General features: G+C 44.6%; 1 protein-coding gene across 14 annotated transcripts in view; it reads left to right on the forward strand.

Annotated features, from left to right (window-relative positions):
• TMC7 (transmembrane channel like 7) overlaps positions 1 to 15,441 on the forward strand; it is a 70,713-nt gene that overhangs the window by 29,322 nt on the left and 25,950 nt on the right. For 10 of the 14 annotated variants that reach the window (NM_001257826.1, XM_077983348.1, XM_077983341.1 and 7 more), the window contains 3 exon segments: positions 1,527 to 1,694; positions 2,900 to 2,982; positions 9,781 to 9,926. In NM_001257826.1, the coding sequence (NP_001244755.1) occupies positions 1,527 to 1,694; positions 2,900 to 2,982; positions 9,781 to 9,926 (397 nt within the window). 14 annotated transcript variants of the gene reach the window in all.

Below are 15,441 nucleotides of genomic sequence, written 5' to 3' on the forward strand. Positions count from 1 at the left end.
ATTAAGAAGACAACTATTGAAATTAATGTTATATAACAAGGTTTATGGTTAATTTTAAAGTGTCTCTATTTAAAATGAATTGTATTTCTATATACCAACAACAAACATTTAGAAAGTGAACTTTTTTTAATGATACAGTTTACAATAGTATCAAAAATGTCAGGGCCTGGCGTGGTGGCTCACGCCTATAATCCCAGCACATTGGAAGGCTGAGGCAGGTGGATCACCTGAGATCAGGAGTTCGAGACCAGCTTGGCCAACATGGTGAAACCCCGTCTGTACTAAAAACATAAAAATTAGCTGGGCGTGGTGGCTCACGCCTATAGTCCTAGCTACTTGGAAGGCTGAGGTGCAAGAATTCCTTGAACCCAGGAGGCAGAGCTTGCAGGGAGCTGAGATCATGCCACTGCACTCCACCCTGGGCAACAGAGTGAGACTCGGTGTCAAAAAAAAAAAAAAAAAAAGAAAAATCAGATATCTAGGAATATATCTAAAGAACTGTATGCAATAATTATGCACAGAAAACTATAAAGTATTATTGAGAAAAACTAAGGAAGACCTAAATATACCATGTTCATGGATCAGAAGACTTAATATTATAAATATGTCACTTCTCCTCAAATTGACCTATATATTTTGTGTAATCCCAATCAGAATCTTAGCAGACTGTGCATGAAAATTAAAACACTAATTCTAACATTTGTATATAAATGCAAAAGACCAAAGATGTCTAAGACAATCTTGAGGAGTAACAAAGCTGAAAGATACCATGTATTAGCGGGCCAGGCATGGTGGCTCACGCCTGTAATCCCAGCACTTTGGGAGGCTGAGGTGGGCGGATCACAAGGTCAGGAGATCGAGACCATCCTGGCTAACATGGTGAAACTCCATCTCCACTAAAAATACAAAAAATTAGCCAGGTGTGGTGGCAGGCGCCTGTAGTCCCAGCTACTCAGGAGGCTGAGGCAGGAGAATGGCGTGAACCCGGGAGGCAGAGCTTGCAGTGAGCTGAGATTGCACCACTGCACTCCAGCCTGGGTGACAGAGTGAGACTGTCTCAAAAAAAAAAAAAAAAAAAAAAAAAAAGATACCATGTATCAAGTCTTACAAATCTGCAATAATTAAGACAGTCTAGCATTGGTGTAAGGATAGACATGTAGACCCACGGAACAAGATAGAGTTCAGAAACAGATTCATACATATGTGGTCAGGTGATTATTTCCAAAAAAAAGCAGCCAATAAATTGTGCTGAGTCAACCAGAGATTCCTATAAGAAAAGATAAATACTGAGCCCTCCCTCATACCATTCTCAAGTGATTAATTCAAGATTGATTGTAGATCTACAGGTGAAAAGTTAAAATACTGGAAGATCAAGTCTTAAAGCTAACAATTTTTAAAAAATTTAAATGCTTCTTCCTCTTTCCAGCTACTGATTACTCCAGCTTCAGCTTTTGTGGCTAATTGAATCTATGATGTGTAGTGTGTCAATACCCCCGGTCAGTGATGTCCGGGTTTGTTTTTTCCAGGGAAATTTGGCACTGGGATTCAGTCCTATTTCTCCTTCTTGAGATTCCTGGTGTTACTGAATTTGGTGATATTTCTGATCATCTTTATGCTGGTTTTGCTCCCAATCTTACTCACGAAATACAAGATCACCAACAGCAGCTTTGTGCTCATTCCTTTCAAAGACACGGGTGAGTCTAAGGCCTGGTTTACTATGAAGTGTGTTTGTTTTCCCTGTGTACCTTGCTACAATGCTTGCTTTGCTAAGAACCTTATTCTAATTCTTGGGCGACTGTATTAATCAGGATGGTCTAGGTTATGCTGCAGAAACAAGTGATCCCATAACACTCATGCTGCTATGGGATAACAGCATGCAAGCATGACAGCATAACAGTATGAGACTGTGAGTGAGAAATAAACCTTTGTGGGTATTTGAGACTGTGAGTGAGAAATAACCACAAAAGTTCATTTCTCAGTCACAGTCCATGCCCACTGTGGGCTGGTGAGCTTCACTCTGGAGCCCAAGCTGTTGGAGCAGCCTCTATCTGGAGCATTGATAGTCACACATACAAGCAAAAAACAAGCTCTATATGTGGACTTACATACAAAATATATAAAAAAGTCATATCGCCAGATGTTTGGGGAGAATAGTGAAGGAAACACTAGAAGTAGAAGGAGAAAGAAATATTGCTGTATTGGACACATTGGGGTTTGGACTGAAAATGGCAAATCACAAATATACAAACATATCTGTGCAAATATGTAAATATATATGACATTTCTAAATGTAATATACATATACAGTCATGTACCCTATGACAATGTTTCAATTAACAATGGATCACATATGCAATGGTGGTCCCCTAAGATTATAATACTGTATTTTTACTGTAGTTTTTCTTTGTTTAGACGTGTTTAGATACACAAATACCTAACATTGTGTCGCAGTTACCTACAGTATTCAGTGCAGTAACATGCTGTCCAGGTTTGTAACCTAGGAACAATAGGCCATACCATACAGCCTAGGTGTGTAGCAGGCCATCTCATCTAGGTTTACGTAAGTACACTCCGTGATGTTCGCATGACGAAATTGCCTAAGGACATATTTATCAGACTGTATCCTCCTTGTTAAGCCATGCATGACTGTACATGCTTATACACACAAATTGTGAAAAACAGGCGCCAGGTGCGGTGACTCACGCCTGTAATCCTGGCACTTTGGGAGGCTGAGGTGGGCGGGTCACCTGAGGTCAGGAGTTCAAGACCAGCCTGGCCAACATGGCGAAATCCTATGTCTACTAAAAATACAAAAATGAGCCAGGCAAACAAAAAAACAGGCAGGTTATAGAGACTGTAAAACTGTTTCCACTGACATTCTGGTTTTTGTTTCTTACAGATATACAATGTACAGTCTATCCAGTAAGCAGTTCTGGACTCATTTACTTTTACAGTTATATCATAGACTTGCTTTCTGGCACTGTAAGTATTTAACATAATCCTTTGTTTAGCTCCTCAATCTACTAAAAATTGATTGATTTAAAGATCAGTTTCCCGAATTTCTGCAGTGAGAGCCAAACACAAGTGTTGGTTGACATATATACCAGTAAATGAAACAGGATTTGCAGTTACCTCATCTGAAAGAACAACGTTCACCATCAACTGCTAGAATGTCAGGAAATATGCTTTGTCACTTTCAGCCATTGGCCTTTTTCTAGTTCTTTCTTTTTATTTATTATTATTATTTTTTTGAGACAGAGTCTCGCTCTGTCGCCCAGGTTGGAGTGCAGTGGTGCAATCTCGGCTCACTGCAACCTCTGCCTCCCGGGTTCAAGTGATTCTCCTGCCTCAGCCTTGTGAGTAGCTGGATTACAGGTGTGTGCCACCACGCTCAGCTAATATTTGTGTTTTTAGTAGAGATGGGGTTTCACCATGTTGGCCAGGCTGGTCTGGAACTCCTGACCTCAGGTGGTCCACTCTCCTCAGCCTCCCAAAGTACTGGGATTACAGGCGTGAGCCACCATGCCCGGCCTCTAGTCCTTCAACCTTTCTGTTGATTTGCAACAAGATGCTGACTTCCCCTACAGAAGGAAGCTTCAGTGAAAATGAACCCAGATAGAATGTTTACAATTTCTCTGACACTGATAAACCCGAACATTTTGGAGCCCCAGACTGGGTGCATGAAAGATGTGGCTCTTGTTTTCCAGAAATTACACACAGGGACATGTGTGATGTACAAACTCACACTTTCAGATGATATGCACACATACCTGCATATCATGTACATGGGCATATGAAGATTCTCTGAAATCCCTTATAAGTCAATCCCAGGTTACCATCCCCCACCACCAGTCCCCAACTCTAAAATGGAATTAATTTCTTGGCTTTTATGGTAGTTCTAAAAGGTTTTTATTACCGCCTTCTAAAAAAATGATTTTGGCCAGGCACAGTGGCTCACACCTGTAACCCCAACACTTTGAGAGGCCGAGGCAGGAGGATTGCTTGAGGCCAGGAGTTTGAAACCAGCCTGGGCAACATATCTCTACACAAAATAAACATAATTAGCTGGGCGTGGTGGCACGCACCTGTAGTCCCAATTACTCTGGAGGCTGAGGTAGGGGAATCACTTGAGCCCAGAAGGTTGAGGTTGCAGCCTGCACCACTGCACTTAAGCCTGGGCAATAGAGCAAGACCCTATCTTAAAAAAAAGATTTTGTGATTTTTCATTTTTTAATTTCACTTTTTTCAGCAAATAAGATTGCAGCTATGAAAAGTAGCCATCTTTGCCCTTTAGACCAGGGTTTCTCAAACTTGGCACTATTGATACTCTTTTTTTTTTTTTTTGGAGATAGGATCATTCTCTGTTCCCCAGGTTAGAGTATAGTGGTGCAATCATAGCTCACTGTAATCTCAAACTCCTGGGCTAAAATGATCTTCCCAAGTAGCTAGGACTACAGGCATGCACTACACTTCGCTAATTTTTAATTTTCTTTCTAGAGATGTGGGGTCTCACTATGTTGCCCAGGCTGGTTTCAAGTTCCTGACCTCGATGAAGCCTCCTGCCTCAGCCTCTCAAAGTGTTGGGGTTACAGGTGTGAGCCTCTGGGCCTGGCCAAAATAATTTTTTTAGAAGGTGACAAAAAAAAAACCCTTTTAGAGCTACCATAAAAGCAATGAGATTTTAAGTACTGGGGTAACAGGCATGAGCCACCGTGCCCAGTGGGTTAGATAACTCTGTGTTGTGTAGGCCTATCTGGTGCATGGTAGCCCGCTGAGCTGTATCCCTGGTCTCCACCCACTAGATGCCAGCAGCACTGCCCTCTTCCGACTCTGACAACCAAAAATGTTTCCAGAGATTGCCAAATGTTCCCTAGCAGACAAAATTACCCCCAGTTCAGAACCACTGCTCTAGGTGTTTGAGAAATACAAATAAGTACTTTTATTTTTTCAGAAATACTTTCTGAAAATTACTGATATGAAAATACCTTACCGGCCGAGCGCGATGGCTCATGCCGGTAACCCCAGCACTTCAGAGAGGCGAAGGCAGGCAGATCACCTGAGGTCAGGAGTTCAAGACCAGCCTGGCCAACATGGTGAAACCCCATCTCTACTAAAAATAGAAAAATTAGCTGGGCACGGTGGGGGGTGCCTGTAATCCAAGCTACTCAGGAGGCTGAGGCAGGAGAATTGCTTGAATCCGGGAGGCGGAAACTGCAGTGAGCTATCACACAACTGCACGATCCAGCCTGGGCAACAAGAGGGAGAGTTCGTCTCAATACAAAACAAAAACAAAACAAACAAACAAAAATGCCATACCACTGAGCTTCTACTTTTCTGAATAAATTGGTAGAAAGCCTTGAATTTGTCCACTGTGTTTGATTTTGAAAAAGCACCCCTACCTTTTTTTTTTTTTTTTTTCTTTTTGAGACAAGGTGTGGCTCTGTTGATCAGAGAATGCAGTGGCATGATTTTGGCTCATTGCAAACTTTGCTTCTAGGCTCAAGCCATCCTCCCACCTCAAGCCTCCTGAGTAGCTGGGACTACAGGTGCATACCACCATGCCCAGCTAATTTGTGCGTGCGTGTGTGTGTGTGTGTTTTTGTAGAGACAGGGTTTTGCCATGTTGCCTAGGCTGGTCTCGAACTCCTGAGCTCAAGCAATCCACCTGTCTTGGCTTCCCAAAGTGCTGGGATTACAGGTGTGAGCCACTACACCCCGCCTGATTTTGAAAAAATCCTTTTACATCTCTGATCTCATGTTTTCCTAAAAACAACTCAGAGGAATTGTTGGATGGCTGTTCAAAAGTCTACTATGCAAAAAAAGTTAAAAAAAAAAAAAAAAAAGTACATGGCTGGGCACGGTGGCTCACGCCTGTAATCCCAGTGCTTTTGGAGGCCGAGGTGGGCAGATCACCTGAGGACAGAAGCTTGAGACCAGCCTGGCCAACATGGGGAACCCCATCTCTACTAAAAATACAAAAAAATTAGCTGGGTGTGGTGGCTGGTGCCTGTAATCCCAGCTCCTCGGGAGGCTGAGGCAGGAGAATTGCTTGAACCCGGGAGGCGGAGGTTGCAGTGAGCCGAGATTGAGCCATTGCATTCCAGCCTGGACAATAAGAGCGAAACTCCGTCTCAAAAAAAAAAAAAAAAGATTAGCCTGGCGTGGTGGTGTGCACCTGTAATCCCAGCTACTTGGGAGGCTGAGGCACAAGAATCTCTTGAACCTGGGAAACGTAGGTTGCAGTGATCCAAAATTGCACCACTACACTCCAAGCTGGGTGACAGAAAGACTCTGTCTCAAAAAAATAAAATAAAATAAAATAAAAAAGTCTACTATGCAGATGAGAAAACAGAAACTGTGCAAATGTCCACTATGCAAATTAGAAGATAAAAGCCATGCAAATGTTGACTTGTGCAAATGAGAAAAGAAATTCAGTGACCTACCCAAGGTCACACTGCCTTTGAAAGCAAAGTTAGGATCAAATCTCAGAGCTGCTGTTAACCCCATTTCTTTAGATTACATCCCACAAGAAAAGTTTCTGTTTGTGGAAAAAAAAGAAAAAAAGTTTCTTCGCATACTGTAACCTTCTTCCTGATAGGAAAAATTTTATAGGAGAGTTAGCTGCGCTTGATTATAGACGTTCAATAAAGTAAGCATGATAATGACCTGTCTGAAAGAGAACTTTCTGCAATGATCTGGAGAATGTGGACCTGTGCTGTGTAACAATGGAACTACTAACTCTTTTTTGTTTGTTTTTTTGAGACAGAGTCTCGCTCTGTCGCCCAGGCTGGAGTACATTGGCGCGATCTCGGCCCACTGACACCTCTGGCCGCTGGGTTCAAGTGATTCTCCTGCCTCAGCCTCCCAAGTAGCTGGGGTTACAGGCGCCCGCCACCACACCCAGCTACTTTTTCTATTTTTAGTAGAGATGGGATTTCACCATGTTGGCCAGGCTGGTCTCGAACCCGTGACCTCAAGTGATCTGCCCACCTTGGCCTCTGAAAGTGCTGGGATTACAGGTGTGAGCCACTGCGCCTGGCTTTTTGTTTTTTGTTTTAGACAGTCTCACTCTGTCACTCAGGCTGAAGTGCAGTGGTGCAATCTTGGCTCACTGCAACCTCCGCCTCCGCCTCCGCAATTCTCATGCCTCAGCCTCCCGAGTAGCTGGGAATACACGGGTGTGCAATGACGCCTGGTTAAATTTTGTTTTTAGTAGAGACGGGGTTTCATCATGTTGGCCAGGCAGGTCTCGAACCCGTGACCTCAAGTGATCTGCCTGCCTCAGCCTCCGAAAGTGCTGAGATTACAGGTATGAGCCACTGTGCCGGGCCCAGGACCACTAACTCTTGAGCACTTGAAATATGTCTAGTGTGGCTGGGAAACTGAATTTTAATGTAATGTGATTGTTCATAATCTGAATGTAAATAGGCACAAGTGAAAGAGGGCCAGAGAGCTCAAACAGGGGCTCATTTTTCTTGAAAACAATTGAACCAAGCTCATTATCAAATCAGAAAACATTTTCCAGGCCCAGCAGACCTTTGCCCTGTAATCGTTACATTGTCTTGAGGGAGAGGTTGGTGATAACCCTGATATCAGCCCTTGGCGGCACACACAGGTTTCTTCTGGTTGGACACGTTTTTATGGCCTTTGGGAGAGTTGAAAGGAGAATGGAGTCTTCTGCTTCTACTTTTTCTTTTCCAGTTAACAAATGACTTCGTTACCCAAATAATATAAGAATGCACGGTTGTCTTGTATAATTTTAAAATACAGATATGCACAATTGTATAACGTAAATATGCTCAGCTTCAATAAATTTAAGAACACACACACACAGAATGCACGGTTGTCACGAAAAATACAGAATTTATAGAGTAAAAAAGTGAAAATATCCCTCCCCGGAGGTCACCGAACATTTAACCCCATGGTTTACAGCCTACTTGACTGTTGACCTTTCTCTGTGCACTTACGTGGTCTTGCTTGATATTTCATCATATGGATTTTTAGTGATCTAGCCCGATCCCTGTATGGACATTCAGTTTTCCTCTCATTTCCTTCCTTTGTAAACAATGCCGTAGGCAACCACTATGTACTACCTACCTACAATGTGTCTGCTATATCTGTTCTCTCCTTCACTCTCCTGGAGTTTTCCTGCCATCCAAGGAGGTATTTGAGGCGTTCAGTCATTCCTACCATAAGAAGTCAGTCAGCAGGGTGCAGTGGCTCAAAACCTGTAATCCCAGCACTTTGGGAGGCTGAGGCTGGAGGACCGTTTGAGCCCAGGAGTTGGAGACCAGCCTGGGCAACATGGCGAGACCATATCTCTACTTTTTTATTTTAAAAAAAGAAGGAGAAGAAGTCAGAGAGTTTTCTGAGCCACCAGGCCTTACTGTTCTTCTTCTTCAAAGCTGTTTTGGCTCTTCTGGGTACGTTGCAATTCCATATGAATTTTAGGATCAGCTTGTCAGTTTCTGTAAGGAAGCCAGCTAGGCTGCTAAGAAGGATAATGTTGAATCGGTAAATCAATGTGAGGAATTTGGCCATAGATCTTCTGATCCATAAACATGGGATGTTTTCTGTTTCTTTATGGCTTCTTTAATTATTATTATTTTGTTTTTGAGACAGAGTCTCGCCCTCTTGCCCAGGCTGAAATGCAGTGGCGTGATCTCGGCTCACCACAACCTCCACCTCCCAGGTTCAAGTGATTCTCCTGCCTCAGCCTCCCAAGTAGCTGGGACTACAGGCACGTGCCACCATGCCCGGCTAATTTTTGTATTTTTAGTGGGGGACGGGGTTTCACTATGTTGGCCAGGCTGGTCTCGAACTCCTGACCTTGTGATCCACCTGCCTTCGCCTACCAAGGTTCTGGGATTACAGGCATGAGCCACCGTGCCTGGCCAAGATTTGCACTTCTTTAGTTAAATTTAGTCCTAATGTTTTATTCTTTTTGATGCTATGGCACATGGAATTTTATTGTTAATTTCAGTTTTGGCTTGTTATATGTGCTTTTTTTCTTTCAGAGACAAGCTCTTGCTCTGTTATCCAGTGCAGTAGCACAATCACGGCTTACTCCAGCCTCCCAAGCAGTTGGGACCATAGCCATGCACCTCTATGCCTAGCTAATTTTAAAAAACAATTTTTGTAGAGATAGCGGTCTCTCTATGTTGTCCAGGCTTGTCTCAAACTCCTGGGCTCAAGTAATCCTCCTGCCTCAGCCTTCCAAGGTTCTGGGATTACAGGTGTGAGCTACCATGCCTGGCCATCTGTGCATTTTTTTTTTTTTTTTTTTGAGATGGATCTCACTCTGTCACCCAGGCTGGAGTGCAGTGGTGTGATCTCAGCTCCCTGCAACCTCTGCCTCCTAAGTTCAAGTGATTCTCCTGCCTCAGCCTCCCGAGTAGCTAGGATTACAGGTGCACAACACCAAGCCCGGCTAATTTTTTTTGCATTTTTAGTAGAGACGGGGGTTTCGCCATGTTGGCCAGGCTGGTCTCGAACTCCTGACCTCAGGTGATCTGCCCGTCTCGGTCTCCCAAAGGGCTGGGATTACAGGTGTGAGCCACCTTGCCTGGCCCACCTGTGCATTTTTAATGCCAGGATTTTATCAGTGCTTTATTTCCCAAACACTGAGTACTCCCTGTGCCTCTGGGGCTGTTCCAGTCTCTGGGGATACGGAGAGGAAAGGGGACACTGGAACTTGTGTTCCTTGAGGCAGGGACTACTCTTCTGATTGCCTCACAGTGAGCTGACCAGTCTAACCTCGTGCTCTTGGCTTCGTTTCAGGGTTTCCTGGAGGAGACTAGCCTCTTTTACGGACATTACACCATTGATGGGGTGAAATTTCAGAACTTCACCTATGATCTGCCCCTGGCGTATTTGATAAGCACAATCGCCTACCTGGCCCTGAGCCTTCTTTGGATAGTGAAAAGGTAAAGTCTGTCCTTGCATTCTCTCTGAATTACCCTTGATGGCTGGAGGCTGTTGGAGATACGGGAGCCCTGGGGGCCACTGCCTAAAGGATGAGCGGAGTCCAGTAGTGGGTTTTGTGGGGAAGGGTTTGTGAGTACATTGGCAGCTGAAGAGACCTGGGAGAAATAGAAGTCAGGATTTGGGATGGAGTAGCAGACTGAGGTTCTTTTTTTTTTTTCCCAGACAGAGTCTTTCTCTGTCACCCAGACTGGAGTGCAGTGGTGCAATCTTGGCTCACTGCAACCTCCACCTCCTGGTTTCAATTCTCATGCCTCAACCTCCTGGGTAGCTAGTACTATAGGAACGTGCCACCATGCCTAGCTAATTTTTGTATTTTTGGCAGCGTTTCACTATGTTGGCCAGTCTGGTCTCGAACTCCTGACCTCAGGTGATCCGCCTACCCTGGCCTCCCAAAATTCTGGGATTACAGGTGTAAGCCACGGTGCCTGGCGTGGGGTTCTCCACTCAATCACTACTGAACACATCTGGCAATCCCACCCCACTGCACACACACCCTTTCCTTTGCTTTGGTGTGTATGTTAACAAGGTGTCTACTGGGTTTTAAGTAGCAGAAACCTAACTCTGATGGTTATTGAGTGGCTCACAGATCCAAGGAAGGGAGGAAACTCGAATTACAGGAAGGACAAAGATGGAGCCATGGCTTAGGAACAACATCAAAAGCAAGAATCCCTCGTCTTCAATTCTTTGGTGTAGTGGTGGCTTTCTTAAGTGGTGGGAAATAGGGCATCTTATAGTTTGCATCAGCCTTGACCTCCTGGGTCACAGGTGCAGAAATCCTTAGAAGAAACTTGTTGTTTCTGCTTCATTCAGGTTTCCAGCCCTGACCCTTCCACCGTGGCCATGGGGAGCAGCATGTCTACTATGAGCCCCTGGAGGTTCAAGTGCTCAGCACTGCACTCCTTCAGCTGTGGCCAGGGGCTAGGGTCCTATGACAATATGGCTTTTCCTGTGGGAGACAAGTGCTTTAGGGAGAGAGAGCAATTCCCAAGAGAAGAGAAGAGTATTAATTCCCTTAACAAACAACCGGTACAAAAGGTACAAGGACCCAAACACAATAGAAATTTTATTTCTTTTTTATTAGCTGGGCATGGTGGCACACACCTGTAGTCCCAGCTACTTGGGAGGTGGAGACACGAGAATCACTTGAACCTGGGAGGTGAGGCTGCAGTGAGCCAAGATCGTGCCACTGCACTCCAGCCTGGGCGACAGAGCAAGACTCTCAAAAACAAACAAATGAAACAAAAACAAAACCTGTATTTCTCTTTTACATGACAGTTCTGGGTAGGGGCACAGGTTAGTGTGGTAGAATTCTTCTTATAGTATTCTAGGACTAAAGTTGACCAAAGTTCAGCCATCTTCAGCATGTGGTTTCGAAGGTCCCACGGAGGAATGGGAAAGGAAAAGGCATGGAGGAGAACCATGCAGAGGGTATTTATAGGCCAGACCTGGAAGTGGTGTCCATCACTCACATCCCATTGGCTACAGCTTAGTCACATGACTATAACCAACTGCAAGGGAGGCCGGGAAACATTGTTCCTGGCTGGGCAGCCATTACCCAGCAGTGATACTGTACTATAGAAGGTGAACCACAAATTTTTGATGGACAACTTGCCATCTCTGCCCCAGGGGAGTTTCTTCGCAGACAGTATCATGGATGGACCTCTTTATTGCCCACTTGATTGTCCCTGTGAGAGCATACACAGTGTTGTAAGCCGTGGAGCTGTGAAGCCCCTTATCACAGGTGCAGAACGGACCAGGGTGCTGCGGATGGATTTGGCCCTCCATAAGGACCAGGATTCACCACTGCAAGGAAAACCCCATTGCCCAACCTGGCACTTGTATACTGAGTCAGAATCTATGAGATGAACGTGAACTAGTGAGCGTCCATCCCCCACCCAAATGTACTATGTACAAATGAGCAGAAGCCTGAGGCTGCTTTTGAGGGGCAAAGAGATGCTTGGTAAACATTGGTTGATTGGGGTTCCGTGATTGTGCCAGGGGAGATCCAAGTTTTATGGACCTACAGGCGAGACAATTTGGAAGCGCCATCTTTAAGACAAAGAGTATGAAAATATGTTTTGTAAATGATAAATAAAACAACAAATAAGACCATAGGAACACATTGCTAGAGTCTTCCAAAGCCTTGGAAGGGTCCCTGAAGAATGAATAAGGTTTTTTGTTTTTGTTTTTGTTTTTCAAGATGGAGTCTTGCTCTGTCACCTAGGCTGGAGTGCAGTGTCCTGATCCTGGCTCACTGCAACCTCTGCCTTCCGGGTTCAAGCAATTCTTCTGCCTCAGCCTCCCAAGTAGCTGAGATTACAGACGCTCTCCACCACGACTGACTAATTTTTGCATTTTTAGTAAAGATGGGGTTTCACCATGTTGGCCAGGCTGGTCTCGAACTCCTGACCTCGTGATCCACCCACCCCGACCTCCCAAAGTGCTGGGATTACAGGCGTGAGCCACCGCGCCGGGCCGAATGAATAAGATTTGTTAGTTGTACAGCGAATCTAACTATGAATCTTGTTCAAGCTCAAGGCATTGATTGCTTTCTGGGGAAGGCCATGGAGGGAGGGCTGGGTGTGATGTAATGGGAGAAAGGCCTGCTATGGCCCAGGAAGTGGATGTGCCACAGAGTGACAAAGAGTATGGACTTTGTAGGCCAGAGACCATGACTAGAATGTCAGTTCACCTCTTTGAGCCTCATTTTCTTCATCTGTGAAATGTGCATACCTGGAAGGGTTGTTGGGAGGATTAACATAAACTAGGCAGGCGAATGAACACCTTAGCACTGTGCCTAGCACCTTATAGACATTTATTGAATTAAAATTATTATTATCATCATCATCATCATCATCAAAGTAACACCAGTTCTGCCACCTAACTCTCTGGATATAGGGAAATAATTTTCCTTCCTCTGGATCTTAGTTTTCTCATCTGTAAAATGTAGGTCTGGGTCAGGCATTGTGGCTCACACCTGTAATCCTAGCACTTTGGGAGTACAAGGTGGGTGGATCGCTTGAGCCCAGGAGTTCAAGACCAACTCTGGGCAACATGGCAAAACCCTATTTCTACAAAAAATACAAATAATAGCTAGGTGTCGTAGTGCGTGCTTGTAGTTTGAGCTATGTGGGAGGCTGAGGTGGGAGGATCACCTGAACTTGGGGAGGTTCAGGCTGCTGAGAGCCATGATCAGACCACTGCACTCCACCCTGGGTGACAGAGTGAGACTCCCATCTCAAAAAATAAAAAATAAAATGTAGGTCTGGTCTAAATCAGAGGCTTGCAACTGGGATGGGTCACCGTAAGCTTTATAACATGGTGTATTTCTGGAGCCCGCATGAGACTTACTGAATTGAAAATCTCAGGTAAGAAACCATTTGGGAACTGGATTTGGGGAAAGTACTCCATGTGGTTCTGACATAAATTCTTTGCTGTAATCCTTTGGCAGAATGACTGATCATAACAATTCCTTCCATTTCTATTGTCTTTATGCCTCACTGGCAAATCCTAAAAATAACCTGTTTCATCTACAGAGGACTGTGTATGGCATCTTGTGTTTTATATCCAGTGCCAAGCGTATTTTTCCCATGAAAGCATTTGAATGAATAAAAATACACAACAATTGTATCTGACCTAAACAGGTGCTCACTAAATAGTTAATATACTATTTAAGTCATTTATTCATTGCTTTATCCATCAGTTGCATGTTAACCAAAGTATATAGTCCATGCATTATGGATAGAAAGGTGGCAAGATAGCCAGAGGACCTGCTCTCAAAGAATTTAAAATTTAGTTAGAGTAAGGAGTTACAAGCAGTAAACAGATGAATAAGATAATTGCAGGTTAGTATCACTGCTGTGAATTAAGTAAAAGGGACTGGGCTGGGCGTGGTGGCTCATGCCTGTAAGCCCAGCACTTTGGGAGGCCGAGGCAGGCGGATCACCTGAGGTCAGGAGATCGCGACCAGCCTGGCTAACCTGTTGAAACCCTGTCTCTACTAAAAATACAGACAATTAGCTGGGCGCGGTGACAGGCGCCTATAATCCCAACTACTCGGAATGCTCAGGCAGGAGAATCTCTTGAACCTGTGAGGCGGAGGTTGCAGTGAGCCGAGACTGCGCCACTGCACTCCAGCCCGGGTGACAGAGTAAGAACTCCATCTCAAAAATAAGTAAATAAATAAATACATAAAAAGGACTGGCTTGAAGTGGGGGTTACAGCCTTAGATGGGGAGATGAGGGATTACAAAGGGGTTATTTGAACCCAAACCTGAAGGATGGGAAGGAGACCAGCCATAGGGAGGGTGAGAGGAGCACCATCCCTGGAGATAGTAGTGGGAATTTCCCAGAGGCAGGAACAGGAATTTGTGTATTTATAGAAAAGAGAGAAAGCAAGTATAGTTACATGGGAGGAGAGGCGATGGCACAGCTGGATCACATAGGGATCTCTCAGCTGTATTAAGGAGTTTGGATTTTAAAAGAAAATGAATCGCCCTACCAAAAAGACATGTGCACTCGTATATTCATCACAGTGCTATTCGCGATAGCAAAGAAATGGAATCCACCAAGGTCCCCATCAGTGGAGGACTGGATAAAGAAAATGTGGTACATAAACACCATGGAATACTACACAGCCATAAAAAACAATGAAATAATGTCCTTTGCAGCAACATGGTTGCAGCTAGAGGCCATTATCCAAAGCAAATTAATGCAGGAACAGAAAACCAAATACCACATTTTCTCACTTATTAGTAGAAGCTAAACATGGGGTACTTATGGACATAAAGATGGCAGCAAAACAAACTGAGGACTCCTAGAGTGGAGAGGGAGAGAGGGAGGCAGGGATTGAAGAACTGTTGGATGTTATGCTCAGTACCTGGACGACGGGATCATTTCTACCCCAAATCTTAGCATCATGCAGTATTACCAAGGTTACAAACCTGCACATGTACTCCTGAATCTAAAATAAAAGTTGGGTAAAAAAGTATGGATTTTATTCTAGCTGTGTTTGAAGCAATTAGATGGGTAATTGAAAGGATCAACAATGAGATACCTTGTCAGCTGCCACATATATTTAGAACGGCCCCAAACTTGGGCCGGGCGCGGTGGCTCAAGCCTGTAATCCCAGCACTTTGGGAGGCCGAGACGGGCGGATCACGAGGCCAGGAGATCGAGAGACGATCCCGGCTAACACGGTGAAACCCCGTCTCTACTAAAAAATACAAAAAAACTAGCCGGGCGAGGTGGCGGGCGCCTGTAGTCCCAGCTACTCGGGAGGCTGAGGCAGGAGAACGGCGTAAACCCGGGAGGCGGAGCTTGCAGTGAGCTGAGATCCGGCCACTGCACTCCAGCCAGGGCGACAGAGCGAGGCTCCGTCTCAAAAAAAAAAAAAAAAAAAAAAAAAAAAAAGAATGGCCCCAAACTTGACCATGTCGCAATGGGCTGAAAATGC

Source organism: Macaca mulatta, chromosome 20 (genome assembly GCF_049350105.2).
Source record: "Macaca mulatta isolate MMU2019108-1 chromosome 20, T2T-MMU8v2.0, whole genome shotgun sequence".
NCBI classification, from domain to species: Eukaryota; Metazoa; Chordata; class Mammalia; order Primates; family Cercopithecidae; genus Macaca; species Macaca mulatta.